The following is a 27,046-nucleotide window of genomic DNA, read 5'->3' on the forward strand; positions in this document are numbered from 1 at the left end:
CAGGCTGCGGAGCTCGAGGGCTGGGAAGGCTCTGAGGTCTAGGGCTGGTGGCTGCCGAGCTGTCACGACGCCTGTTTGTTCTGTGCTCCATCAGGAACAGGCTCACATCATCCCGGTGGAAAGCTGCTAGCAACACGATGAGTCTGCAGTGGACCGCAGTCGCCACCTTCCTCTATGCAGAGGTCTTCGCTGTGCTGCTGCTCTGCATTCCCTTCATTTCTCCCAAAAGGTATGGGCAGGCAAGCCAGGAAGAGTCTCGGTAGCTTGTGCCTGCAGAGTTGGGGGGCCTTAGAGTTGAAGCCAGCCGGAAACAGGTAGAACCTGTCTGGGATGGGGGTGGCAAGGACTGTGTTTATTATCGCCTGCTAGGCCCACAGTTGTGCTCTGTCACATCTTGACTAGGTCCTTTCCCCTGCATCCTGCCTTCTGGTCTTCAGAGTGTGCCAGAGGGGACAAGACCAAGTGACCATTCTGGAAACGATGCCCTCCGGGTGTTTAGGGGATGGCATTGTGAGATCTGCAAGACTTGCCTCTGGGTCATGTTACCGTTGATTTGGTGACTTCTGTCCTCCTAACCAGTCTCGCTGGGGTTGCGAAGTGGCCTCATGAGCATTACTCAGCCTAGGAAGGCCGAAGCCATGTTTCTTTTCAGTGAACAGAGGACTTCTGAAAAGTTATTTTGAAATTCATCTTGATTACATATACTGTAGGAACGCATCTGATCTTAAGTTAGAACATTACAAATTAGACTCTTCACAGATGTTTTCATAGAAGCTTCTTTTTAATGAAAAATCACAGGCCGCTGTTGTGATAGAAAGTGTACAGCACTGCTTAAGGAATGTTCTTTACAAAAGCTAGATCTGAATCACCTCATACAGTTCACAGGAAATGCAGAGACAGTGGCCCACTTGGAGCTGCTACATGGAAGGCTTTGCAGGACAAACAGCCTGGTTTCTGCAACAGTGAATTAGGGGAGAAAACAGAGAGCAAGGGAGGGGGGAGTTCATAGAATAAGGCCTGGTGTGCTGCGATTCATGGGGTCGCAAAGAGTCGGACACGACTGAGCAACTGAACTGAAGGTACTTATTAACAGAATGCAGAATCAGAACCTTGTCAGGATTCAAACAGACCAATTGTTAAAAATAATTGTCTCAGTTGGACTTTGGAGTTCTGGCTCTGATGATGAGAGATTTTTCTTGATATTTTTGAGGCTTGACGGTGACATTGCGATTGGTAGCCATTTCTGAAGGGTCTTCTTTGACGGAGCTGTATGCTGAAGTATTTATGGAGGGAAAGGTAGGGAGGTCTGGGGTCTGCTTCATGGTAATCGGGGGTGGTGGGAGTCTAGATGAGCCAAGATTGGGCACATGGGAAAACAGTTTAAAGAAATAATGTGGATTTGGCAAGCATTTTGATACTACAGAGGGGATGCTAAGTTTCGCATTTCTCTCCCCAGAGCCTACCAGTGTTTAAGACTTTTTCTAGAGATTTCTATACTTGGACAGGTGTCTTTTTTTTTCTCTTTAACACTGTTGAACAGATGTCATAAGTTGGAAAATTGCAAGCAGCTGAGGCTGAATCTGTATGAGATATTCAGCCTTTGAAGAAGAGTGCAAAACTGTATCTGTTTTCAGGGCCCTGGATCCCAGCTGTGTGTTCTTACTCTACTGACCTTAGCCTTTTTGTCTTTTTCACAGATGGCAGAAGATTTTCAAGTCCCGCCTTGTGGAGTTGGTAGTGACATATGGCAACACCTTCTTTGTGGTTCTCATTGTCATCCTTGTGCTACTGGTCATTGGTGAGTGAGTTGTGGCTGATGGTAGCTATCTGACTTAGACCTTTTGCCATGGCCTCTGCTACAAAGCCCTGTGCCATGTGCCATGTTCCATGATTAGAGTACAGCTTTGACTTCTCAGAGACAGACCATTTAGTGCGCCTGTCTTTCTCTTGGGGGAAGAAAAGCTCCCTTCATCCACAAAGACGTCAGCATCCCTGCTACTGACTGCTGGCAGGGTCTTTGCTTTGACCAGCAGCCTTTGTGCCCCTGGTGCTGACCATCTTGTGTCTCAGGCAGCTCCTTGGGTCCTTCCAGAGCTGAAACCAAGAGAGGCTAATGGACCTGTCCTGACCTTGGTCTCAGTAGGCTGCAGGGTTTATGAACTGGGTGTGTGTGCTTTTGCTTTTAGGTGTGGGCTGGGGGTAAGAGTTGGGGTGGGGAGGGACCATGCTGGGGGGTGTTCACTTAGAGCTTTGCCCTTCTGCACACCAGATTCCACGAATTCTCCTGGTATGGCAGATTGGGTGGGAGAGGCCCTTTGCAGAAGGTGGTAGTTGGCAAAAGTGCCGTTTTTCTTTTTGAGGAGTCAGGGAACTGCCTGGATGTTCTAGAGTGACATCCTGCTATGATAAAAGGCTGCTTCATATCCTAATGTAATCTGTAGAGGTCTGCCTAAATAAGTTGTTCAGTTCAGTTCAGTCACTCAGTCGTGTCCGACTCTTTGCGACATGAATCGCAGCACACCAGGCCTCCCTGTACATCACCAACTCCCGGAGTTTACTCAAACTCATGTCCATTGAGTCGGTGATGCCATCCAGCCATCTCATCCTCTGTCATCCCCTTCTCCTCCTGCCCCCAGTCCCTCCCAGCATCAGTGTCTTTTCCAATGAGTCAGAGTAAGTTGTTAGTTAGTAGCAAATGCTAGCGACATAGCATAACTAGCTAGAAGCCGCAGCCCTGGCTGGCCCCTAGCCATCCCTGGGAAGGGATCTAGGGCACATCTCACTGGGGGAGTGGGCTTAATGAGAGTTCAGGGTCAACTGCCTTGGGCTGGAGGCCTGAGATAGAGAGGGTAGCCCTCTGCTGTATGACTTGAGCTAGTTTGGCCCAATGCCCCGATCCCTGGTTGGCTCTTCGCCATTAGTCAAGGTGGACCTTGAGGTGCTGGGGTCTCTGGCTGCAGAAGACAGTGTGGGAAAACATGTTTTTGGTTTAAATCACAAAAATAGCACATCTTTAGAAATTTGCAAATTTAACTTACAAAGTTAAAGGTTCCCATAAACCCATGTCTCACAGGTAACTATTTTAACAGTCTGTGTTATGTTTCCACAGTCATTTTGTCTGTTGGCCGTGTCCTCACATGAAGGAAGGGACAAGGGAGCCCTCTGGAGTCTATTTTATAACGGCACTAAACCCACTCATGAGGGCTTTGTGCTCATCTTCCAAAGGCCCTACTTCCTAGTATCATCTGGTTGAGAGTTAAGGTGCCCAAATGGGAATTTTGGGGGTCAGGAACCCACATGTGTGCATGCTGAGTCACTCAGTTGGGTTTGACTCTTTGCGACCCTGTGGACTGTAGTGTGCCAGGCTCCTCTGTCCATGGGATTTTCCAGGCAAGAATACTGGAGTGGGTTGCCATTTCCTCCTCCAGAGGATCTTTGCAACCCAGGGATCGAACATAGATTTCCTGTGTCTCCTGCATTGGCAGGCAGATTCCTTACTGTTGAGCCACTTGGGAAGCCCACGGATGTAACACAAAGATACCAGTGAGTGGAGGTGTGTTTTTATGATGTAAAATCAGCCTAAGAAACAAGCAGTCTCATACCAGAAATTAAGAACCAGATAGTAGCCTTACATTGCCCCTCTCCCATGGGGATCCATTAAGAGCACTCTTTAGGTAGATCTTTACATAATGATTTAAAAAGATGTCTCAGATGTTCATTTCAGCAGCACATATCCTAAAATTGAAATGAGACAGATGATTAGCATGTCCCCTGCATAAGGATGACAGACAAACTCATGAAGCATTCCATATTTTTTTTAAAGCATGTTGTAGGGGATACAGAAATAGAAATAAAAAGTACTAATGGAACTTATATAATGTTACAAATCAGTGTACCTCAATTGAGAAAAAAGAGATAGCAGGGTTGAGGGAGAAAAGTAGTAGGTATGGGATCGTTCCATTTCTAGCCTGTAAACACACAGATGTGAATATATATATATGAGTGGCCAGCAATGGTTTTTTAGAGCAGAGGTTGTTCACTGTTCAGGTGTTTGCGCTCCCCCTGTAACAGCCTAGAACTCTGTTAGGCCTTAAGGATGTAATAGGAAAGGTTTCTGTTCTTGTGGCGCTGTAGTCTAATTTGGGGGACATGGACATTAATTTTAGGTGTGTGTATAACATTGACTAATGGGACTGGAAATGACTGCTTTATTTAAGCTGGCCGCATGAAGTAGGTTCTACTGGAGGTGATTGATTATGTTATGGGCTTCTTTCTCCTACATTGAACATTGATGAGCATGAATTTTTTTTTTTTTTGTAAGCAGAATACACCAGTTTAAGTAACCAGTTATAAAGCTTAGACACTTAGAAATGAAAACCTTTGAATCTTTAGCAGGCATCCTCCAGGTCTTGACTCCTAGGCAGCTCATGCTTCCCTTGTGGGCATTTCCGTAAACAGGACTCGCCTGGCTTATCAGTTGGGTGGCTGATGGCCAGCCCCGTTTGTGATAAACAGAACCAAACAGTGGGGGCACCGTGGCAAAGGGAGTTGCCCCGGTTGCCAGCGACATCTCAGATTCGGTGAGCTTCTTGACACGGAGAGCAAGCTTGCGGTCTGGGTAGAATGGGTCCAGAGAGTGACATGAGAAAAGCTGGAGGAGAGAACAGGTCGGAGGGCAGCACTTCTGATAAGGCATCCATCAAGATGTGTGTAGAAGGGGAAGAGCAGGGGAGATAGTTTTGAGGAAAGCGAGGCTGCCCAGACTCACGCCTTGCATCTCAGCTGGACTGATCCGGGGCTGAACACCTGTATCTCTGCTCTGCCACAGATGCTGTTCGTGAGATTCGAAAGTATGATGATGTGACAGAGAAAGTGAACCTCCAGAACAACCCTGGGGCTGTGGAGCACTTCCACATGAAGCTTTTCCGTGCCCAGAGGAACCTCTACATTGCTGGCTTTTCCTTGCTGCTGTCCTTGTGAGTGGGGAGGGGCGAGGGAGTGTGAAGGGACCTATGGGCTAGTCTGTGGCCTTGAATTGGAGGCCCTTTCTATGTTCGGGGAACCACACAGTTTCTCCAGAGGCAGCATTGAAGATGGGAGAGGGCTGACAGGAAGGTCAGAAGACCACGCTGTGGCTCTGCCATAGCCTGCCACATGTTCTTTTACGGCATGTGTGCTACTGTCACCTTGCTCTCTGTACACAGAGTGAAGTAAGTGACGGGTGTTTTCCCTCCTCTGGAGAGGCCCTTTGGAGCCCAGCTTTAAAAGGGAACAACTGAATAGGGCCTTTTTGTGTATGGGGTCCAGTCCTGAGCAGAAAGGGCACAAAATGGGACTGAGACCAACCGTGTCCCCAGGGCCTTCCCCGGTGTAGACCTATCACAGGAGCGTGAGACCTATTGGAACCTGAGGGCTGGCATGCTACCTCCTGTTCACAGGGGTTCTGATGGAATGAGGGTCTGGCTATTCTCAAGTGTGCTTACCTGGCAGGGAATAAGACATTGTGCTCGGGACAAGGGCTTCCAGGAGTATTGGGAAAAACTTACTGTGAGGTTACTCAGAAGTAAGGTGAGTTTGTGGATTCTTGGGCTGGGCTGTCTTAATTCTAATCACCTGGACCTCCTTCTTCACTAGGCATTGGAATGACTGTCTTGGTTTCCCTTTTGCACACAAAAAAAGTCAGTTGCTCAGCTGAGCCTGGTGTCTCTGGGTCAGAGTTGGAAAGTGACAAGAGGTGGAGCTGGCAAGGGCTTTTCAGGGGGATACATCTAATCCCGGGAGTGATCTGCAGGCCTGCCGTGTTCTACCTTCCGAGAGTCAGGAACTGAGAGTACTGGGAGGAGTTGGACACAGAGCCCAGGGTTTTAGGGTTTCAGGAAGCTCCAAAAAAGAAGTATGATCTTGTGGACTGAAACTGAAAGGGAAGCAGATCCAGGGGACTGAGTCTAACCGCAAGTGAGTCAGAGGGTAGGAAAAGAGAACTGGCTGTGTCTGAAGGACCACAGAGGCTTTTGGGGAGGATTTCATCTGGAAGTTAGGAAGGACAGAAAGAAACCTAAGGTTTGGACTGGAAGAGGATAGGGAGCTTTAAGAATAGTATTGATGGGAGTAGGAAATGGCAACCCACTCCAGTATTGTTGCCTGGAAAAGTCTATGGACGGAGGAGCCTGGCAGCCCATGGGGTTGCAAAGTCGACACAGCTGAGCAGCTGAGCGCAAACAAGGGCCCACCTTAATCCAGATTGAGCTCATCTCAAAATCCACAATCACATGTACAAAGATTGTTTTTCCAAATGAGGTCCTCTTTGTAGGTTCTGGAGGTTACAACTTGGGCATACCTTTGAGGCCGCTATTAAACCTGCTGCAGTCTGGTAAGAGAAAAAAAAAGAATAGTATTGAGAAGGCAAAAGTGTGGTGAGCACTGGATTGGGAGCACTGTGAGGCCTGGGAAAAAGACAGTCCCCTCGGTGTTTCTGTGTAAAGTAAGGAAATGGTGGATAGGGGGTCAGGGCAAAGGAAGCACTGGGATGAGAGAACTGAAATCCCAGATGGGCAAGGCGATACTGGAGCGCCCAGCTTCTCTGATTTAGTTTCCGCTTTCGCTAATGAAATGATGTCCAGAGGCTCTGGAGTTCATTTGCAGCTGGAATCGCCAGTCCTTGAGGAATTGCAGGGTAGGAGAGATTCTGTACGACTGCAGATGGGCAAGCATCCCAGTTTCCAAAGGAGGGAGATAGTAGGTGAGGAAACAGACTGGAGGGTCTGGTCTGACTTTGATGTCAAGCTGTGTTCCAGAAAGAACAGCTTATATGCTTTTGTTTATTTATTTTTAAAATATAAAATTTATTTTAATTGGAGGCTAATTACTTTACAGTATTGTATTGGTTTTGCCATACATCAACATGAATCCGCCATGGGTATACACGTGTTCCCCATTCTGAACCCCCCTCCCACCTCCCTCCCTGTACCATCCCTCTGAAGAGAGAGGAATCATTGGCAACTATCGTGAATGCTTGGGGGATAGGTTCTGTCAGTCTTAATCCCTGCCTTTGCCCATTTGGGGTGTGTGGATTTCTGCAAAAGGTTTGCCAGTCTCCAATTCAAGAAGATTCTTATGGACCAGGTGCTGAAGTGTGGGCAGGGTGCTGGCATAATAGTGTAGTTGGGTGGGGTCCTAAGTCCCAGGAGTGGCTGCTGTATGGGTCAGCTCCATCCAAATAGGGGTCTCAGGAGCTTGCACTCTGTTGCTGGCCTGCTCAGTGCTTCTCTGCTGAGGACATTTGTTATGGCGAGCAGGTGCAGGGAGAAATGGAAGTGGGAGGAGTTGAACAACAGGTATATGAGCTACTACTCAGAACCCATGGCCATCTAGACAGGTTTGCTGATGGGGCCAACTTAGACTTGAGTTTTTAACGGGGTTACGTTTGCAAACGTGTGTGTAGGTTCATAAAGGGCAGTGGAGACGAGGACCTCAGACTTGGGCTTGTGCCTTACTGCAGCTTAGTAGGAGTTCGTGGCAGAGCTACTGCAGAAGCTCATGAGCTGTTAGTCCTCTCCAGTGAGGGCTGGAGGCACCAGCCTTGCTTGGCTCAGTGTCAGCCAGTGCTGCCTGGAGGGTTGCAGTTGGTGTCCCACCTTTAAAGAGATGCTGGCAAAGCTCAGGTGGTGAATTTAGAAGTAGTCACAGTGCTGGTGGGTGGAATGGTGTTCGTTCCTCACGTACTGTAGTTTTGAAGTCTGACTCTCCTGACTGCTCTGCTTTTGTGATCTCTTCCAGAAGAATGCCTCCAGGGCAGGTATTATCTGAGTGGGCCAGGGAACAGTGGGTAGCCAGGTATATCAGATGAGTGAGTGTGTGGTCAGCTCAGTCCTCTGCGACACCATGAAGTTAGGCATTCCAGCTTAATTCCTGCAGTTGACTTCAAAAAACTGGTGTAAAGCACAAGTCAGCATCTAGTTCTAGCTTGACCAGTGCAGAGAACACCACCACAGTCAGGGTGCAGAGCAGTTGGCAGTCTCCTTTCGAACCCAGACAGGTGAATTTAAAGAAGAGCAGTCGTCGTTTATATCTCTGCCTTTTCCTAAGGGGGTCGTGGAGTCTACGAGAGGAGAGTGAGATCTGGACCGCTGGTCCAGTACGCTCTGTTCTCTCAGCTGCTTCCCCCACTGTGCTGTGACCTCTCCATCTGACAAGCATGTAAGGAAGGTTTCAGCAAATTCCCTTTAAAATGTGTCAGACAGTAGCTTCTTGGGCCTGGTTGTTCCCGCAGCTCCCCATCTGTTCGTTGTCTATCTTGGCTGAAAGAGGCTTTGCTGTACCTGCCACACTCTCCTGGATCCCTGTCCAGTAGCTGATCAAAAAAAAAAAAAAAGATGTAAAGTTCTTGTGTGACTTTTTAGAAAAGGAAAGTGACCCCAAGGATTGGTGTGGATTCACTAGTTGTCCACAGATGATCTGTTTAGTTTCTAGAATTTTCCAAGATGATATACTCCTCCCTCGTCTAGGGGTCAGACCCTGTATGATGGCTGTGACCTTTGAGGAACTTCTCTGCATGACATTAGCCGTAGAACTGTTCTTGTCCAAATACACAGCTCACAGGCAGCTTGCAGGAAATGCTTTAAGAACACAACTATCACCTTTGTTACTCTGATTGCAGAAGTTATCCCTACTCACTGTAAAAATAAACAAAGCCCCCCAAACTTCAAATAGTAATGTGTGGTGAGAAACTGCAAGTTTTCATCTCCAGGGATAGCTATAGGTAATAAGTGGGATATTTCTGAAACTTTTAAAAATAATCTTTTACATATATGTTAACTTTTTTCTTATGAGCACTGTGGGTTTTTTTTTTTCTTTTGCTCTGCTTTGACTTGCCCTTTTCACTCAATTATCTTGGTGGTTTTTCCAAGTGACTTGCACAGACTTCTGTGCTTCATGGCTCTGCAGTGTTCCGTGCTGTAAGGGCACCATCGTGTATTAAATCAGTTCCCTGGTCACACATATGTGAGCTGGTTGGAAATTTTTACCATTAAAAAACCACTTTCTCACATTGATGCTTTCTAATCTGGCACAGGATGCTTCTTTTTTTTTTTCCCTTTTTCTCTGTTTAATTATTGGAAATGGGATCTGTGGGATGCTGGTTCCCTGGCACCTAGCTGCTCTCAACGTGGCCTGTGGCCAGCAGCACTGGCCAGACCTGGGGGCTTGTTGGGAATCGAGACCCTCTGCCCTGCCCCCGGCCTGCTGACAAGGACCTGCATTTCGCTGAGCTCCCAGTGATCCTATTGTTTGTTAACCATTGAAAAAATCGAGCTATAGTTCATTTACAATGTTGTGTTAATTTTGGGTGTACAGCAAAGTGACTCAGTGGTCAAGCGCATTTAAAACACTTGGTGTACTCTTTCCCTCTCCTCGTGTATCTGGTTGGTATTTCCAGAAACAATGCTCTGTCCTATAGTTTTGGAAGCGCTTTCTTTTTGAAGACTGCCTTCTCTTCTCTGTCTGCCCTACATGGACTAGTTCCTTTATTGTCCTACATGGCTTTGCTTCCGTGTTCCTCTCAACTTTTGTACACTTTTCTTTTGCATAAATGACCCACTAACTCTTGTTAGCCATGTGCAAGTCTGTGTGAAAGAACAAGAGAGATGTCTCTCTGTCACGGCTGGGTCAAGTTTAGGTGTATTAGAATTGTTTTGCAGAGTCCCACTCACGGTCTTAGCTCCATAACCAGGGCATCGTTGTACAGGAGACAGAGCTGCTGCAAGAATACTGAGGGAGTGTAGTTGTGTGTGTGAATTGTTTGCGTTCTGGTTCGGCTTGAAATCAGTAAGGACTTCTGTAATACCTTCATAAAGAAGGGGTCCTTTGTAAGTGGAAAAGGGCAACCCGGGAGAGAGGGAGCACTGGAGAGATGGTTTGAGTTGTACAGGTTCTAAATGGCCAGCCCAAGCCTCTGTCTAGTTCTGATACCAGTTTGGATGCCTGCTTGTTTGTGTTGGTGTGAGCTCTAAGTAACAGATGTTGGTTTATAGTCTGCCTCTGACTGTAGACTAGATAGTAGGCTGTTTGTTCCTCTGGATTTTGGTAGGAAGGTGCCTGGGTCAAGCACACAATCTGTGCATCAGCCTTAGCCTAAGTTGTAGGAGTACAGTGACTTTAATCTTAGTCCCTTTTGTACTCTGAAGATTATTTATTTGGCTGCATTGGTCTTACTTGCAGCCTGCAGGATCTTCGCTGTGTCATGTGGGATCTTTGTGGCCTATGGGCTCTCTAATTGTGGCACAGTCTCTGGAGTGCATGGGCTTCAGTAGTTGTTACACGAGGGCTCAGTTGCCCCATGGCATGCGGGATCTTAGTTCCCCACCCAAGGATCATCACCTGCCTTGCAAGGCGGATTCTTAACCACTGGACCACCAGGGAAGCCCCCATCTGAAGGTTATTAAACCATCTGATAGTATATAGCCTTTGGAGGAAGTTAAGTCTTTAGATAAATAAAAGACATCCTCTAAAATGTCAACCAACGTTGCCACATGCCTTTGTTGAATATCTTTCTAGACTGATATCAGCTACCATATGTTAAGGATTCCATGTGCCAAGCACACATTAATTTTTACAGTAGTTCTGCAAAGCTGAGGTTCAGAGACCCAAGTTCCCAGAGCTAGTCATCAGTAGAACTGAGAATTCCGATTTAAAGTGATAGGACCTCAGCACCTGGGTTCTTTCCCTACAGCAGCCACATGTGTCTTCACATTGGAACTACCACAGGCGAACTTGGATCTTCCACTGTCTGTCATGAACATTGTTCTATGACAGCCCATCAGTTTCCAGTATTCTTACGAATCTACCAGTTCCCCGCTGCTGAACATCAGGCTCAGTCCCCCAGTTTTCTCTCATAAACCAGGAAAACCTCTCTTAGTTGCCACTTTGCATGCCTCTCAGCTGGACCTCCTGGTCATAGTGTTTGTGTCTGTCTTCCTATCTGTTTTTCTCCTGCGAATTTGCACTTGTCTCACTGGCAGGTACTGGCCCAGTCCCAGAACCCCAGTGGGCTGTTAGAGAAGGAGCACATGGAACAGGGTGGATGACACAGGAGTGGACAGAGACATGGTGGAGGGTTTTTAATGCCAGTTTCAGAGTGCGTACCCAATCTCTGTGTGATAGAGCGCTGCGTTTTTCCAGCGGTGCTGTGCCGTGGTCCGAGTTGCACATTTGTACTTGGCAACAGCACCTGGGGTGGGGTAGTTTTTAGCGCAAGAGCACCTAGAAGCAGGGGGCGCAAAGGGGAGATCACTGAATTGGGAAATGCTGGTGCCCTGAACCAGGTTTCTGAGGTGTTGGTGGGAGAAAGGGGGGAAACTAGTGGGGATCCCAAGCCTTGGAGGCAGAGGCGGTGGTGGTTCTGCTGTGGGTGCCCGCAGAGTGGCAAAACCCAGAGGAAGAGTGGCACGCGCTCATGCATGTGGGGGAAGGGAGCTTGAGAGGCCCGCTGGAAGGCCCGAGGAAGCAGGGGCTGGGCGGTGGAGGTGGGTGGCTTCACGGAGGGGTTGAAGGATGGCGGGTGGGTGAGAGGGCTGGGCGACCACTCCCTGGAAGCCAGGTTAAGGGTAATGAAGGCCGATTAATGGAGAGACAAGACTAGGAGAGAGAGACAGCAGGTTAGTGGTGAGGGGACCACAGAGGGAGAGAGCAAGGCTAGGAGAAGAGGCTGGGAGTGGCGCTGCCTCCTCCTGGGTCTGCAGTTAAGAGCACACAGCAGGGAGAATTCCCTGGTGGTGGTCCAGTGGTTAAGAATCCGCGCTTTGACTGCCAAGGGCTTGGGTTCAATCCCTAGTCGGGGAGCTCAGGTTATGCGGGCGACCACCACCAACCGGAAAAGAGCACATGGTGGCGGGGAGCCTTGAGCAGCCCTCATAATTGCAAATGGGGGCCGCGGACTTAAAAGAATGCATCACATCCTTAAACAAGTGTGTCCTTCCTCACAGAGCTCTGCCCTGCTGCTCCATGGTTGCTCTAATGTGGGGCAGCTTGCTACCTTCCCAGGTCTCAGTGCTTCCTGCTGAGAAAGCCCAGCTGTGGGCTGGGCTGCGAAGTTCGAGAACAGCTGTCTCCACACAGAAGCCCCGGGGAGTTCTGCCCGTTTTTCTCATCACAGGTGTTTCCCCAGTTCCTGTGGTATCTTCTTCGTTCGTTTGTTTGTCAAACGTACATACAGCATCAAGCGGGCTTTCTGAACCACTTTTTCATTCTTCTGTAGTATATGAGATTGTCAGACAGGCTTTCTCGTATTCGTTGATTGCTGTTTTGGCCTGGCTGCATGGCTTGTAGGATCCTAGTTCCCCTACCAGGGATTGAACCCGGGCCCTTGGCACTAAAGGCACAGAGTCCTAACCACCAGACCACCAGTGAAGTACCCCCTCCACCCAAAACCATTTTTAGGTGTGCAGCTCAGGAGTGTAGTTCAGGCAGCCCTCCCAAACTCTTCATCTTCCAAACGGGAACTCTGTCCCCACTCCACAAAACAGGGAGCTTACCTCCTGAGCTTCTCTTCCTTGGTGTCCAGAAAGTGCTGCATCATCTCAGGTAGGCTTCCTGTCCCAGAGTTGCCCTCATAGCCTGTCTGCGCTGCCTGGTCCAGCTAAGCAAGCTTTCTGATGGTATAAAACCACCCCACTGCCCCTGCTTCCAGTGCCTTCAAGGCCTGACCCTGAGACCTTCAGTATGTGACCCCTTTGACATCAAGGCCTGACCCTGAGACCTTCAGGATGTGACCCCTTCCTGCAGCCCTCTGAGTCTTTGCTTTGGTCTCTCTGTCATGAACCAGCCACGTGGGGCTCCTTCCCTATTTCCGTGGCCTCAGCCTGGACCACCCCCACCCCCACCCCCTGGCCTGCCACTCCAGCCCAGACCCCCTGTTTGTGCTTCCTGCCTTCCTCATCCTATGGTGCAAGGCCCGTGTTGTGCTGACCTCCAAGGCCCTGGTGGCCTGGGACATGGCGACCTAGGGTCACCCCCTCTAGTTTTGCCGGCTCCATGCCAAGGGCTGGGCACATACACAGGGCTGCCTTCCCCTTCGGGCCTGAAGGGAGTGTCCTGGGCAGACAGGGCTGGCTTCAGGCCCGTGTCTAGGTTGAACTCTTCGAGCTGCTGCGCTGACTGTTCTAGGTTGGACGTCCAGCTTTTCAGGTCTCCTGAGCGCTGGGAGCAGGAATGCTGCAGCTGCGGGAGTGCGTGTGAAGACACACGTATTGAGGACACGGATGCTGCTGGTTCTGGCACCGTGCTGTGGGTCTTTGGTCTGTGAGGGCACGGTGCAGGTCACCATTTAGTACGGACCCGGGCGGTGTGTGCTGTCTCTCATCTGTTGCCTTCGTGCCTCCTTCCCTGCTCTGAGTGGGGCTGCAACTGGCCGGTGTCACTCTGCAGTTGTGGATGTGGCTGCCCAGCAGCTCTTGGTGGGCTGAGGTTTGCAGGTTCTAAGACTCAAGCTCTGTTTTCTTTGCCTTTGAGGAAATGTGAATGGTCAGGACCAAACTAGTAGTTGCATCCAGACCTGGGAAGGGCCTTGTGTGTGAAATTGCTCCATCTATAACGACCTGAACTTGGTCTGCGGTTCCCTCTTGGTTTCTGTCTACTTCTTTAGGGCTGGGTTCTGTCGCCACAGTCAGTACGGATGGGGCGGCCTGGGCTTTGTTGCGAAGTTCCCTTGCCCAGGGGGCTGTAACAGCCCAAGATGGCCCTGAGAGGCAGGCGGCTGTAGTGAGAGTGGGTGTTGGAATTAGCTGGGTTTGGGCCCTGGGTCTGTTACTGTTGAGCCATGTTACCTCGAGGAAATCACTCAGTCTCTGGAGCCTTTTCCTTCCCGGTTAAATGGCTGAGAATGCCTTTTCACAGGCTTGGTGTAAGGATCAAGGTGACCGGGGCTGTGTTCTTGGCATCCTGCCTGGCCTGTGGGGAGTGTTTCATAAACAGTGATTGTTCCTGGTATCACCCCAAGTAGTGAGAGAGTTTTGTGGGATTTTCCCCACTCGTGTGGTGGGCTGTGCCACAGAGAATGCCAGGCCTGGCCCTCAGGGTCTTCCCGGGCTGGGCACAGGGTGGGGAGAGTGAGTGCAGGGGGACGAGTGGAGGGCCAGGAGAGGCCGGCTGAGGAAGGGCTTGGGGGGACACACCGAGGAAGCCTCAGGGCCCTGGCGTCTGGTTGGATGTTGCTGGGGGTTCTCAGGCCTGGCCGAGCACTGGAGGCAGCAGAGAAGAGCAGCCCCTCGAGGGTGTCACTCAGTTTCATCATCTCCATGGTCTCCTTGGCCAGTCTAGTTTGATCACCCCCATGATCCTCTAGTATGTATTTTGAAGCCAATCCCAAATAGCGTGTTTACAGGCAAAATAGGACTTTTTGCTTTGCTAAAAATAGGATTTTTAGCCTTGAAAAGAGAGGAACTTGGTTAAAAAGTCTTAAGCATGCTAGCATTTTGTGTATGAGAACCTTAGAGTAACTTCATAGTAACCAACTCAGTGGTGATTGGTCACATTTCCCAGATTACTTTGCAGGTTTTGCTTATACTTTTTTGAAAGTGAAAGGAAAGTGAAAGTGGCTCAGTCGTGTCTGACTCTTTGTGGCCTCACGGACTATACAGTCCATGGAATTTTCCAGGGCAGAATACTGGAGGGGGGTAGCCTTTGCCTTCTCCAGGGGATCTTCCCAACCCAGGGATCGAACCCAGGTCTCCTGCATTGCAGGTGGATTCTTTACCAGCTGAGCCACAAGGGAAACCTAGAAAAGTATACTTTTTTACTCTTGCTTTAATCCGCATCTAAATAAGGTAACTGAGGGGTTTTTAAAACCTGATGCTCGAGATCATCCCAGAGATAAAGTGATTTAACTGAAGGGCTGACCTTAGAAGGCCAGGTAGAGGGATTTTTGGCCTTTATTTCCTCTTGATCTGTCAATCAGCTGCCATCATTTTCTGAGACTCTAAATACAATAGTGCTTCAGAGCTAAGCACTGAGTAACAGACTTTTTGATAAGTCCATTGATTTCTGGTCCCCTCCTCCTCCAGCCAAAGTCCCCCAGCTGCATTAGTGTGCTGGTGTCCTGTGGGTGCTAGGCCCAGCAGGGGCTCTGATAAAGTGGGGACTGCGGTAAAGTGAGGGGAGTTGCCTGTGAAGAGATCACGGAAGACCATCTGACATGCATCAGAACGAGCATCAGCTTCTTTTAAAATTGGATTATTTGCTCAGCTACTTGGTTTTGGACAAAGAATTCTCTTCCTCATACTGTAAAGGCAAATGGCAAATGAGCAGTTTGGGGGCACAGTGCCAAACAATAGGGGCTCAGTCTTCCTGATTCCAAGGTCATGGGAAGGAAGCCTAATGTTCCAGCAGGGTCCCTTTCTCGGAAGGCAGAGGACAGGAGGCATGGAGAGCAGGTCTGTAGATGGGAAGGACTGTGAGCTTCTCCAGCCCAGCGCCATCTGACCAGTTGCCTCCAGGCTGGAAACATGCTCGCTGTGAACAAGTGTGGCTGCTGTGACTGAGGAGCTAGATTTTTCATTTAATATCATTTCAGTTCAGTCGCTCAGTCATGTCCGACTCTTCGCGACCCCACGGACTGCAATACGCCAGGCTTCCCTGTCCATCACCATCTCCCAGAGCTTGTTCAAACTCACATCCATCGAGTTGGTGATGCCATCCAGCCATCTCATCCTCTGTTGTCCCCCTTCTCCTGCCTTCAGTCTTTCCCAGCATCAGAGTCTTTTCCAGTGATTCAGTTCTTTGCATCAGGTGGCCAAAGTATTGGAGCTTTAGCAGCAGTCCTTCCAGTGAATATTCAGGACTGATTTCTTTTAGGATTGACTGGTTTGATCTCCTTGCTGTCCACGGGACTCTTAAGAGTCTTCTTCAACACCACAGTTCAAAAGCATCAATTTTTCGGGGCTCAGCATTCTTTATAGTCCAACTCTCACGTCCATACATGACCACTGGAAAAACCGTAGTTTTGACTAGACGGACCTTTGTTGGCATGCTTTTTAATATGCCGTCTAGGTTGGTCATAGCTTTTCTTCCAAGGAGCAAGCGTCTTTGAATTTCATGGCTGCAAGTCTCCATCTGCAGTGATTTTATAGCCCAAGGATATAAAGTCTGTCAGTGTTTCCATTGTTTCCCCATCTACTTGCCATGAAGTGATAGGACCAAAATTTTAATTTATTTGAACGGAAAGGCCACCAGTGGCCTCTGTGTTGGATTGAGTAGCTGATACCTTCTCTAGTCCTTTGCTTTGTTCCCTGTTTGGGCCAGGCCTCTTTCCTGGGCTCATTGCCTTGCAAGAGACACTTAGCTTTGGATTGGAGTACTGTGTGGGGCTTTCCTTGTAGCTCAGTTGGTAAAGAATTTGCCTGCAGTACAGGAGACCGGGGTTCGATCCCTGGGTTGGGAAGATCCTCTGGAGAAGAAAGTCACCAGTGGCAACCCACTCCAGTATCCTTGCCTCGTAAGTCTCATGGACAGAGGAACCTAGTGGGCTGCAGTCCATGGGGTTGCAAAGAGTCAGGCATGACTGAGCGACTAACACTTACCTGCTATGTGGGGCACATCTGGGGTGACTGCTCCCTCCCTCTGAAAGGTTGCTTCTGCAAGCCGAGTCATGACCTCCAGAGGAGAGGAGTTTGAGCCAGGGTCAGAGACGAGGCTTGACCACTTGGAGCATTTTGTTTAGCAAAGTTTTATTAAAGTATAACAGATAGGGAAAGCTTCTGGCATAGACATCAGAAGGGGACAGAATATGTCTGTTAGTAAGCTTATTAATCAGATAAGAGAGATACCTCAAGACTGGGGGAGTTTCACCAGGCCCCTCTCCCACAATATATATGCATTTTTGAGATAGGATGGTACAAGTTGTCCCATTCCCCCGGCGATAAAACAATTGACATGAATACTGGTTTGTTGAACCATTATCAGCCCAAGGTTTGAGAAAAGAAAAAAAGTTAATCTTGAACTACTTTGAAGAAAGGCAGATTTTAAAGCAAATACATAGTTTCATTAAGAAAAACATTTCCATAAGAAAAACACTTTTGTGTGTGAAAGTTACTCAGTCCCGTCCGACTCTTTGTGACCCCATGGACTATACAGTCCATGGAATTCTCCAGGCCATAGTACTTACTGGAGTGAGTAGCCTTTCCCTTCTCCAGGGGATCTTCCCAGCCCAGGTCTCCTGCATTGCAGGTGGATTCTTTACCAGCTGAGCCACAAGGGAAGCCCAAGAATAATGGAGTGGGTAGCCTATCCCTTCTCCAGCAGATCTTCCCGACCCCAGAATCAAACTCGGGTCTTCTGCATTGCAGGTGGATTTCCTGATAGCTCAATTGGTAAAGAATCCACATGCAACTGGGGTCTTCTGCATGGCAGATGGATTCCCTGATAGCTGAGTTCCACGTAGGGTTCTAACTGTTGCTTCTTGACCTGCATACAGATTTCTCAGGAGGCAGGTAAGGTGATCTGGAATTCCCATCTATTGAAGAATTGTCCAGTTTGTTGTGATCCACATAGTCAAAGGCTTTGGCATTAGTCAGTAAAGCAGAAGTAGATGTTTTTCTGGAACTCTCTTGCTTTTTCGATGATCCAGCAGATGTTGGCAATTTGATCTCTGGTTCCTCTGCCTTTTCTAAATCTAGCTTGAACATCTGGAAGTTTTTGGTTCATGTACTGTTGAAGCCTCACTTGGAGAATTTTGAGCATTACTTTGCTAATGTGTAAAATGAGCAATTGTGCGGTAGTTTGAACATTCTTTGGCATTGCCTTTCCTTGGGATTGGAATGAAAACTGACCTTTTCCAGTCCTGTGGCCATTGCTGAGTTTTCCAAATTGGCTGGCATATTGAGTACAGCACTTTAACATTGTCATCTTTTAGGATTTGAAATAGCTTAGCTGGAATTCTATCACCTCCACTAGCTGTGTTCATAGTGATGCTTCCTAAGGCCCACTTGACCTCACACTCCAAGATGTCTGGTTTTAGGTGAGTGATCACACCATTATGGTTTTCTAGGTCATTAAGATCTTTTTTGTATAGTTCTTCTGTGTATTCTTGCCACCTTTTCTTAACATCTTCTGCTTCTGTTAGGTCCACACAGTTTCTGTCCTTTATGGTGCTCATCTGTACATGAAATGTTCACTTGGTATCTCTAATTTTCTTGAAAAGATTGGTAGTCTTACCCATTCTACTGTTGTCCTGTCTTTCTTTGCATTGATCACTGACGAAGGCTTTCTTATCTCTCCTTGCTGTTCTTTGGAACCCTGCATTCAGATGGGTATCTTTTCTTTTTTCCTTTACCTTTAGCTTCTCTTCTTTTCTCAGCTATTTGGAAGGTTGTGCTGGAGAGTTCTGACAAAGCATGGTCCACTGGAGAAGGAAATGGCAAACCACTTCAGTATTCTTGCCTTGAGAACCCCATGAACAGCATGAAAAGGAAAAAAGAATGGACACTGAAAGAGGAACTCCCCAGATCGGTAGGTGCCCAATATGCTACTGGAGATCAGTGGAGAAATAACTCCAGAAAGAATGAAGAGGTGGAGCCAAAGCAAAAACAACACCAAGTTTTGGATGTGATTGGTGATGGAAGTAAAGTCCAATGCTGTAAAGAGCAATATTGGATAGGAACCTGGAATGTTAGGTGCATGAATCAAGGCAAATTGGAAGTGGTCAAACAGGAGATGGCAAGAGTGAATGTCAACATTTTAGGAATCGGTGGACTGGAATGGGTGAATTTAACTCAGATGACCATTATATCTGTTAATGTGGGCAAGAATCCCTTAGAAGAAATGGAGTAGCCATCATAGTCAACAAGAGTCCAAAATGCAGTACTTGGATGCAATCTCAAAAATGACAGAATGAACTCTGTTCGTTTCCAAGGCAAACCATTCACTATCACGGTAATCCCAAGTCTATGCCCTGACCAGTAACGCTGAAGAAGCTGAAGTTGAACGGTTCTGTGAAGACGTTACAAGACCTTTTAGAACTAACACCAGGGGAACTTCCTTGGTGGTCCAGTGGTTAAGAATCCACCTTCCAATGAAGGGGATACAGGTTCGATTCCTGGTCGAGGAACTAAGATCCCATGTGAATCAGGGCAACTAATCCCTTGCCACAGCTAGAGAAGCTCACTCACCACAAGGAAGACCCAGCTCAGCCAAAAATAAATAAATAAAAAGTTAAAAAAAAAAAAGAACACCAAAAAAAGATGTCCTTTCATTGTAGGGGACTGGAATGCAAAAGTAGGAATTAAAGAGATACCTGGAGTAACAGGCAAGTTTGGCCTTAGGGTACAGAATGAAGCAGGGCAAAGGCTAACAGAGTTTTGCCAAGAGAACGCACTGGTCATAGCAAACACCCGCTTCCAACAACACAAGAGAAGACTCTACACAGGGACATCACCAGGTGGTCAATACCGAAATCAGATTGATATATTTTTTGCGGCCGAAGATGGAGAAACTCTATACGGTCAGTAAAAACAAGACTGGGAGCTTACTGTGGCTCAGATCATGAACTCCTTATTGCCAAATTCAGACTGAAATTGAAGAAAGTAGGGAAAGCCACTAGGTCATTCAGGTATGACCTAAGTCAAATCTCTTAGGTTTATACAGTGGAAGTGACTAATAGATTCAAGGGATTAGGTCTATAGAGAAGAACTATGCCTGAAGAACTATGGATGGAGGTTTGTGACATTGTACAGGAGGCAGTGATCAAGACCATTCCCAAGGAAAAGAAATGCAAAAAGGCAAAATGGCTGTCTGAGGAGGCGTTATAAATAGCTGTGAAAAGAAGAGAAGGGAAAGGCAAAGGAGAAAAGAAGAGATACACCCATCTGAGTTTTGTGTAGAGAAGGCAAAAAACCCTGCACTTTATTTCCTCCTGCCGCTTGGGGAGCTCTGGCCTCCCTACCTGTTACCCACTCACCTCCCACTCTGTCCAAGTAGCCAGAGTGCCCCCAGTGCATTTCAGCACTGGAGCATCTGCCTGGGGTGTGTGGCCTCTTGGTTGCTCTCTGTCCCTGGTTTCAAGAAGGCAGTGTGACAAGCTTGCTCCTGTTTATGGCTTCTCTTCAGCTCCAGAGGGCCTGCCGCCCCTGCACTCTGTCTGGCCTTGCTGTCCCCAGAGTAGACATCGGGGCTTAAGCTCGAGTTGCTGCAGGGTCTTGGCCTTTCCCCAACCCCCTCCCGTTTTTTCTGACTTCAAGGGTGAAGAGGAACTCTGAGGGCTGAAATGTACTCCTGAGATGGATGGATGGGGGCAGCCCTCAGAAGATTTTTCCCTGGACAGTTTCTGAGTCAGTTCTTCCCCTTCTGCCGCCTCCTTATTTCTGTGACTCGAGACTCATTAGGGTGAGAGTTCCCTGCGGCCACTTTAGCCCTACTATTAGACTTTGCCTGTCTCCTTTGCCTCAAGCTTTTGCTGGGGCGGCACCTGGCTTTTGGCTCCTCGCCAGGGCGGCCACCTCCCCACGCGTCTGCACCGCAGCCTCTGTGTTTTGCCTTGGTGTCCACCTGCGGTGCAGGGCACCACCTGGGACAGGGTTGTAGTCAGCCTAGAATGTCAACAGGTGGCGCTGTGACCCCAGCTTCCTGCTCGCGCGGTACAACAGGGTAAGGGAAGGTGCCTGCCCATTTGTCTTGTCCTGTCGTTTCCTGAGAGCCGAGTGACTTGGTAAATGCTTGTGGCAGGATTGGCAACAGCCAGGGTAGAGCGGGGTGGGCACAGGCCTAGAATATTCCATTTGGGATGTGCGAGGACACTCCTTGCTCTCTTCTTACTTCCTATGAAGCCAGCCCTCCCCTCCAGTTCACCCAGAGGAGGCAGACAGGATTGGTGGAAAGCACCTGTGAAGCACGTCCCTGCTGTTTGATATGCTTGGTTCTCTCTCTACTGCCGACTCTTGTTTACTCAGTTTTTTAGGAAAGCCCTCTTCAGTGTCCAGAAACATCTCACCAGGTCTCTGGGGGTGACGTTTGTCTGCCAAGGCCACTTTTGAATTCTCTTATGGTTTGGGCCCTGACGTCTCCCTCTGTCACTGGATGCATTTATAACCCAGACCCTGGGCCCCTCTGCCAGCCCTGTGCCTCTGGGAAATCCCTTTGGCGGTGATTTCTCACCTGTTGTCCAGAAATGGCTAAGAATAGGTACCTGCAGAACAGGACTTGGGCGGTCGAGCTGAGCGTGATGGAGTGGGGCCAGCAGGCCTGGGGAGAGCAGGCCGCCAGCCTTCTCTCTGGGCTGACTGCCATCTCTGTGCTGTTGAGACTTGGAGATTCTGAAGTGGAGCACCTCCCACCGTGTGCCCTGCTCTGTCCTGGGTCTGGGTCCCAGGGTAGACTCAGAGCATTCAGGAGACAGATAGAAAAAGGGTGCACTGATGTGCCTGAGAGGGAGAGGAGGGTTTCAGGAGCTTTGGAGCTGGATCTTGGGTGAATGAAGGGCAGGCCCAGGAGCATGGGGCCTAATGTGTCAGGGGCAGTAAGAAGTTCTAGAATGCCTACTCCTGGGTAGGCCTGGATGGCCATGCTAGGGAGTGCTGCTCTTGGTTTTTCCAGGTAACCGGCAGGGGCATCCTTTGAACTTGGGCCAGGGCACTGGGCTCTGCCCCCAGCTTTGATGATGAGTGTTTCCCAAGTGCCTTCTTAGCTACCATGGCAGTCACAAGCCTAGCTGGCTCATCACCGCGGGTCTGACATGGCACCTGCTGTCAGCCTATGGTTCAACTGATGGGCAAGCCCTGCCCGTGTCAGCCTGTGTCCCCCTCGCTGCGGCTGGGCTGAGGGAAGGCTGAGTCTAGTGAGAGCCAGGGCCCTAGACCCATGTTCTGTCCTGGCCAGAGGTGTGGTCTCACAGCTGCGGGGGGCAAGAGACGTCATCTGCTGGGCCCCTTCCCGGTGGACCTGGGACAGGAGGGTTGGGAGATTGAGGGTGCTGTCCTGGGCCCAAAGGCATCTGTGTCTGGGCAGCCAGTGAGGAGCAAGTGACATGGTGATGTGGGGAGATGGTCAGGAGAGAGCAGGGACTGTTCAACGGGTAGAGGGGACCCTGGGCGTTTGAGGAGAGGCTTGGAGGGGAGAGCAGGCCGGCTCTTGAGTCATCAGTGAGCACGCTCCACCGGGAGGGGGACTGGCGCCAGCTGACATGCAGCGGCGTGGTATGAGGCAAGTGGGAACTGGTGTGCTCACGCACAGCCAGCGGTTCAGTGTTACTGGAGTAGAGGGCCAAGCAGGTGGGGAGGGGACAAGAGCCAGCTCACCAACGGCTGTGTGCCAGCCAGAGGCAGAAGGGGGGGCATCAGGGATCGCAGCAGAGGGGTGACATGGTCAGACTGTCTTGGAGAAGGGTCGCTGGCTTTCCTTGGGGTTGTGGTTTGCAAAACTGTATGATCAAGGATAGGGAGGAGGCCAGTTAGGAGCCTCCAGTTAGGAAAGAAGCAGTGAGGCCTCAGGAGGACTGGGGCCCCGGGTGACATGCAAGTCCGAGAGCTCAGGTAGATCAGCGATGCCATCTACCGCAGGGCTGGTTGGCTTGTCTTGGATGGGCTGAGTTGGCCATGCCTTGGGGACACACAGGAGCTACCAGAGGGTAGGCCACTGGATGTGGAGATCTGGCCAAGATCCTGAAGGCAGGCATTCGGGAGTGTTGGAGGGAAGGGCAGGGGAGAATTGCAAGGGGGTGACCTGTCAGCCGCCCCAAATGCTACAGACAGGCTGCTCCTGGGATGCGGTGGTTATTGCTGGTGGCGTGGTCAGGGCAAGGCTCAGGTCAGTGTAGGTTGGGGCGTGGAGGGGCCAAGGGAGCCATGAGGGGCTTGGGCTGCTGGGCAGGAGCGCCTGGAGGGATGAGGCTCCTGGCAGAGGGAATTACCCGGAATCGCCAGGGGCTGGGTTGGAGGAACAGGTCTAACAAGAAAGGAGAGGACAAGGATGAAGACGGTTGGCGTGAAAGACACGTGGCAGGGGCAGGGCCCTGATCCTGGAGGTTCCTGACCTGAATCAGGGAGCCCCTCACAGTGGGCAATTCTGGGGCTCAGTACCACGTGTTCACTCTTGCTGCTCACCCTGGTTCTCCGTCAGCGGGGCTGGGCCGGGAGGGCCCCGAGCAGAGCTGGGCCTGGCCTCCCTGGCTCAGCCGCTTTGCTCACTCACAGCCCTGCCGCAGTCGGCCTGTGGGGGCTGGCAAACAGGGAGCGTCACTTCGAGTTGGCCCGCCCCATCATTGCTGGCTGGGTCTGCCAGGTGGCACACGTGCCCTCCCCCCCAACCCAGTCTCCAGCTGGGAGGAGCAGCTGGCTCCACCCCACCAGGATCGTCTCGGGGCTGCCTGTGGGCTCAGGGTTGAGTGAGACTTGCCTTTCCTGAAGGGCTTCTCCGGGGACCGCCACTCTGCCTGTGTGCCTCAGGCACGTTGCTCCTCTCTCTCTGGCTCCTGGGGGCACTCGAGAAGTCCCTGCATTTCGAGGGCTGCAGCCCGGTGGGGGGCAGGCTGGTGGGCAGTCATGGCTGAGACAGGGAAACCTGAGCCCCAAGCCACGAGGTCCCGCTCGCTAATTTTAGAGAGCACATGTCACTGGAAACTCTCCCTTCCTGCCAGGAATCAGTCGCCTGGCTCTCCCCATCCTGACAGGGGCCCCTGAAGCCGCTCTCTGGACCAGGAAGCGTGATGGGTCCCTCATAGCCCCCATGAACCGCTTCACCTCAGGCTCATCCCTGGCAGGGGCCCTCCCGTCTCTCCCTGCTCCTCTCGGCCGGTGTGAGTAGCAGGTGTCCACAAGAGCCCTGTAGAGGCCAGAGATGATGCCTCAGCAGGCGGCCTCAGTTGCTTTGTCTCCTAAGAGTGAGCACTTCGTTGGGGAAATACCCTCGCTGAGTCCTCCCTTTGCCCCTGGGGCCCTGGCTGTCCCCCACCCTCCTCGGGGCAGTGACTGGGTAGGTCCATCCTAGCCTTTGCCCTGCTACATTCTGTACTCCAAGGCCAAACGTGCCTGTGTTTCTTGACTTCCTACTTTGGCATTCCAGTCCCCTATAATGAAGAGTATATCTTTTTTGGGTGTTAGTTCTAAAAAGTCTTCATAGAACCATTCAACTTCAGCTTCTTCAGCATTACGGGTCGGGGCATTGACTTGGATTACCGTGATATTGAACAGTTGGCCTTGGAGACGAACAGAGATCCTTCTGGCTGGCAGCGGCGTGGCTGGTCTGGACCTGAGATATGTGCCTGGGCCCTGATCCCTTATCCTCTGTCCCCCTCGCCCTGGGAAACCTCAGGGTGGTGATCCTGTCTGACACATGTGCTCTGGCAGCCGCCTGTGGACTGCCCACGGGAAGGGGCTGAGGAAAGAAGAGGTGTCTCCATCTCGTGGTTGCCCTGGGGCGTGGTTCCCTGGAAACTGAGAACATGGCGTGGTTGCCAGCTCGGGCCTTGGGGTCAGAACGGGCAGGAGTGCACATTCTAGCCACATTGGTTTCTGGCTCGTAAGCAATGGCTTCAGCCGCCTGAGTCTCTGTTTCCCTCTGTAAAATGGGGGCAGCGGTAGTGTCTGCCTCCCCAGGTGGGCTGGACGATTCAGCTGGCCTGTTCAAAGTGCCCCTAGCACGGGCTGCTCCGGGTGATCAGGGTGAGCGCAGCCTTGCAGCAAGGAAAGGGGCAGCGGGGCTGCTTTGGCATGTCCAGGCCCCACCCTGCAAAGTGCCAAGTTCTGGGCCTCCAGGCTGGACGTAAACCCAGTCCCCATTGTCCTGTCAGGCCCCTGCTGCCTGTGCCTTCGAGGCTGGAAGAGAGCCCCAGGGCTGCAAGCAGCCTTTGGGGGGGCATTAGCAATCATGGTGGCAGAGGACAACTCCCAGGTCCATCTCCATCTTTGCCCTCGTATTGGCAGTACGTTGCTCTTCTCCAGGCTGGCGATCCAGAAGGACAGGTCTCGGTTGGAGGCAGGTAGAGGGTGGGCGCAACCCAGAGAAGTTCACGCGAGCCATTTTTTCCTCTCCCTTCATTTTATCAACAATTATAGCCTGCTTAGACGCCTGGTGACTCTCATCTCCCAGCAGGCCACGCTGTTGGCCTCCAACGAAGCCTTTAAAAAGCAGGCAGAGAGTGCCAGTGATGCGGCCAAGAAGTACATGGAGGAGAACGACCTGCTCAAGAAGGTGAGTTGGGTCCACCTGACCCCCTTCCTTCCCCCCTGCCATGTGACATTCTTCGTGGGCCTCGGAAATGTGTGACGTTGCTGTTGTCCGAAAAGTGAAGCAGTCAGGCAGATGGATGAATGGACATTTTTGCTGTGAAGGGCAGGTGTCTGGGAGGGGTCTGGGGGTCATGGTGGGCAAGGGGGTGCCCTGGCTGCTCTGTTGCCTCCCTCTGCTGTAGCCAGGTCAGACTCTTCCCTGATAAAACCGACTCCCTAAGGAGCTGAGCCCTGGGCTGTGAGCATGGGGCAAGTTAGCACAGAAACACCCAAGATAAGACCCCACTGGTTTTCCTGAGGATGGCTATCAGCTGGGGATGAGGTGGGGCAATCCTCAAAGGCTTGTCTGAGGAGGTGAGGTGTGAGCCAAGCTGGGGAGGAGGAGATGGACGGAGCTGGATTCAGAGGCAAAAGACAGTTGGCCTGGCAGTGCTGTGTGGAGTCGTCTTGGCTAGAGTGAAGGGTGGCGCTTGGGGAGAGGGAGACGGGAGGGTCTGGATCAGTTGGGGTTGACTGGCCGCAGTCCCCAAATGACAGCAAGTTGAGTTGTTGGCTAGCTTGGGGGTAAACTCGGAGGAGCTGCTGAGAATGGAGCCAGGGCAGGCAGGGCATGTGGCCTGTGAGCTGTAGCAGGTGGCTGGGAACACACAGTGGCCCGATTCTGTGCTGACATTTCCGAAGGGGCCAGTGCCCAGGGCAGCTTGAAGAATCCCAGCTCAGTGGGGAGGACAGACCAGGCCTTCTCTCCCTCCCTCCCCCCTCCCCTCCTCCACCTGAGTGACCTGGATCCTTGGCGCTCTTCCTAGGAAGCTGGCGGTGTCACCAAGTTGGGTGGCAGGGACAGCGAAGAGAAGGTGCAGGAAGAGAACAGGAGCCTGAAGGCTGATCTCAAGAGGCTGAAGGACGAGCTGGCTGTCAACAAGCAAAGTGAGCGCTACCCTCAGGTCGCCCGTGGCCCCCAGAACTCTGGAGCCTCCGTGGGTGGCTGCCGCACCTTCTGTGCCAAAGGATTCATACCAGGCTCGCACGCAGGCTGAAGAGCTGGGCGAAAGTAAACAGTGGCTCCCAGCTCGCCCAGCCGAAGCCCAGCTGGGGTTGGCCTCAGCCAGCGGGGCTTCGTGGTTTAGCAGTCTGTGCAGGGTCCCACCAAGGAGGGCCCAGGCACCCCAGAGACGCAGGGGCTACCTCCAGAGCATCTCAGCCAGTGCCAGGCATGGGGAATGGCACTCTGTCTTGTCAGCAGGGGCCTGGTGGGTGGGGAAGGCAGGCTAAACCAGAGCTGCTAGTGATGCTCCCATCTGCTTCCTTCCTAAAGCCCTCTCTTGACACGTCTCTTGTTCCCAGCTTCAAGGCTGGGGTCCCGCTGCTGCTCTCACCCCAAACCTTTTCAGAATGTTTCTCCCAGGCCTCCAACCCCCCTGAAGTCACTCCTGCTGAGAGCCACACAGGGTCTCTCCATGACAGGGTTTGGGGGGAGGGAGCCCCGATGTCTTCCTGTTGCTCTGGGTTTGTTGGCCAGGCCTCTCCCACTTCTGGAGACTCCCCTTCTGGATGCTTCCACAGCAGCTGGTGGAGGAGTCTTCTTGAGAGAGGAGGGGTCTCCCAGACACACTCACTGGGGGCGGACCTGGGGCAGCCGCATCTGCTGTCTCCAGTTAACAGGGCTTTTCTCCCTCAACCTCATCTTTTCATTTTCCTTTCTTCACCATTTGTGCTCCCCCCAGAACTGGAGAAGGCGGAAAATGAAGCTCTGGCCATGCGGAAGCAGTCTAAGGGCCTCACCAAGGAGTATGACCGCCTGTTGGAGGAGCACACGAAGCTGCAGGTCAGCCCCTCAGCCTCTG

The 27,046-nt window shown here is 50.9% G+C and overlaps 1 protein-coding gene across 2 annotated transcripts in view; it reads left to right on the plus strand.

Moving 5' to 3' along the window:
* BCAP31 (B-cell receptor-associated protein 31) overlaps positions 1–27,046 on the plus strand; it is a 29,142-nt gene that overhangs the window by 870 nt on the left and 1,226 nt on the right. For both annotated transcript variants that reach the window (XM_018044779.1, XM_018044780.1), the window contains exons 2-7: positions 95–229; positions 1,698–1,798; positions 4,829–4,976; positions 25,029–25,164; positions 26,009–26,129; positions 26,927–27,027. In XM_018044779.1, coding sequence (XP_017900268.1) covers positions 138–229; positions 1,698–1,798; positions 4,829–4,976; positions 25,029–25,164; positions 26,009–26,129; positions 26,927–27,027 — 699 coding nt within the window. In that variant the 5' untranslated portion in view covers positions 95–137. The remainder of the gene's footprint in view (positions 1–94; positions 230–1,697; positions 1,799–4,828; positions 4,977–25,028; positions 25,165–26,008; positions 26,130–26,926; positions 27,028–27,046) is intronic.

The sequence above is a fragment of the Capra hircus genome, unplaced genomic scaffold (genome assembly GCF_001704415.2).
Source record: "Capra hircus breed San Clemente unplaced genomic scaffold, ASM170441v1, whole genome shotgun sequence".
NCBI classification, from domain to species: Eukaryota; Metazoa; Chordata; class Mammalia; order Artiodactyla; family Bovidae; genus Capra; species Capra hircus.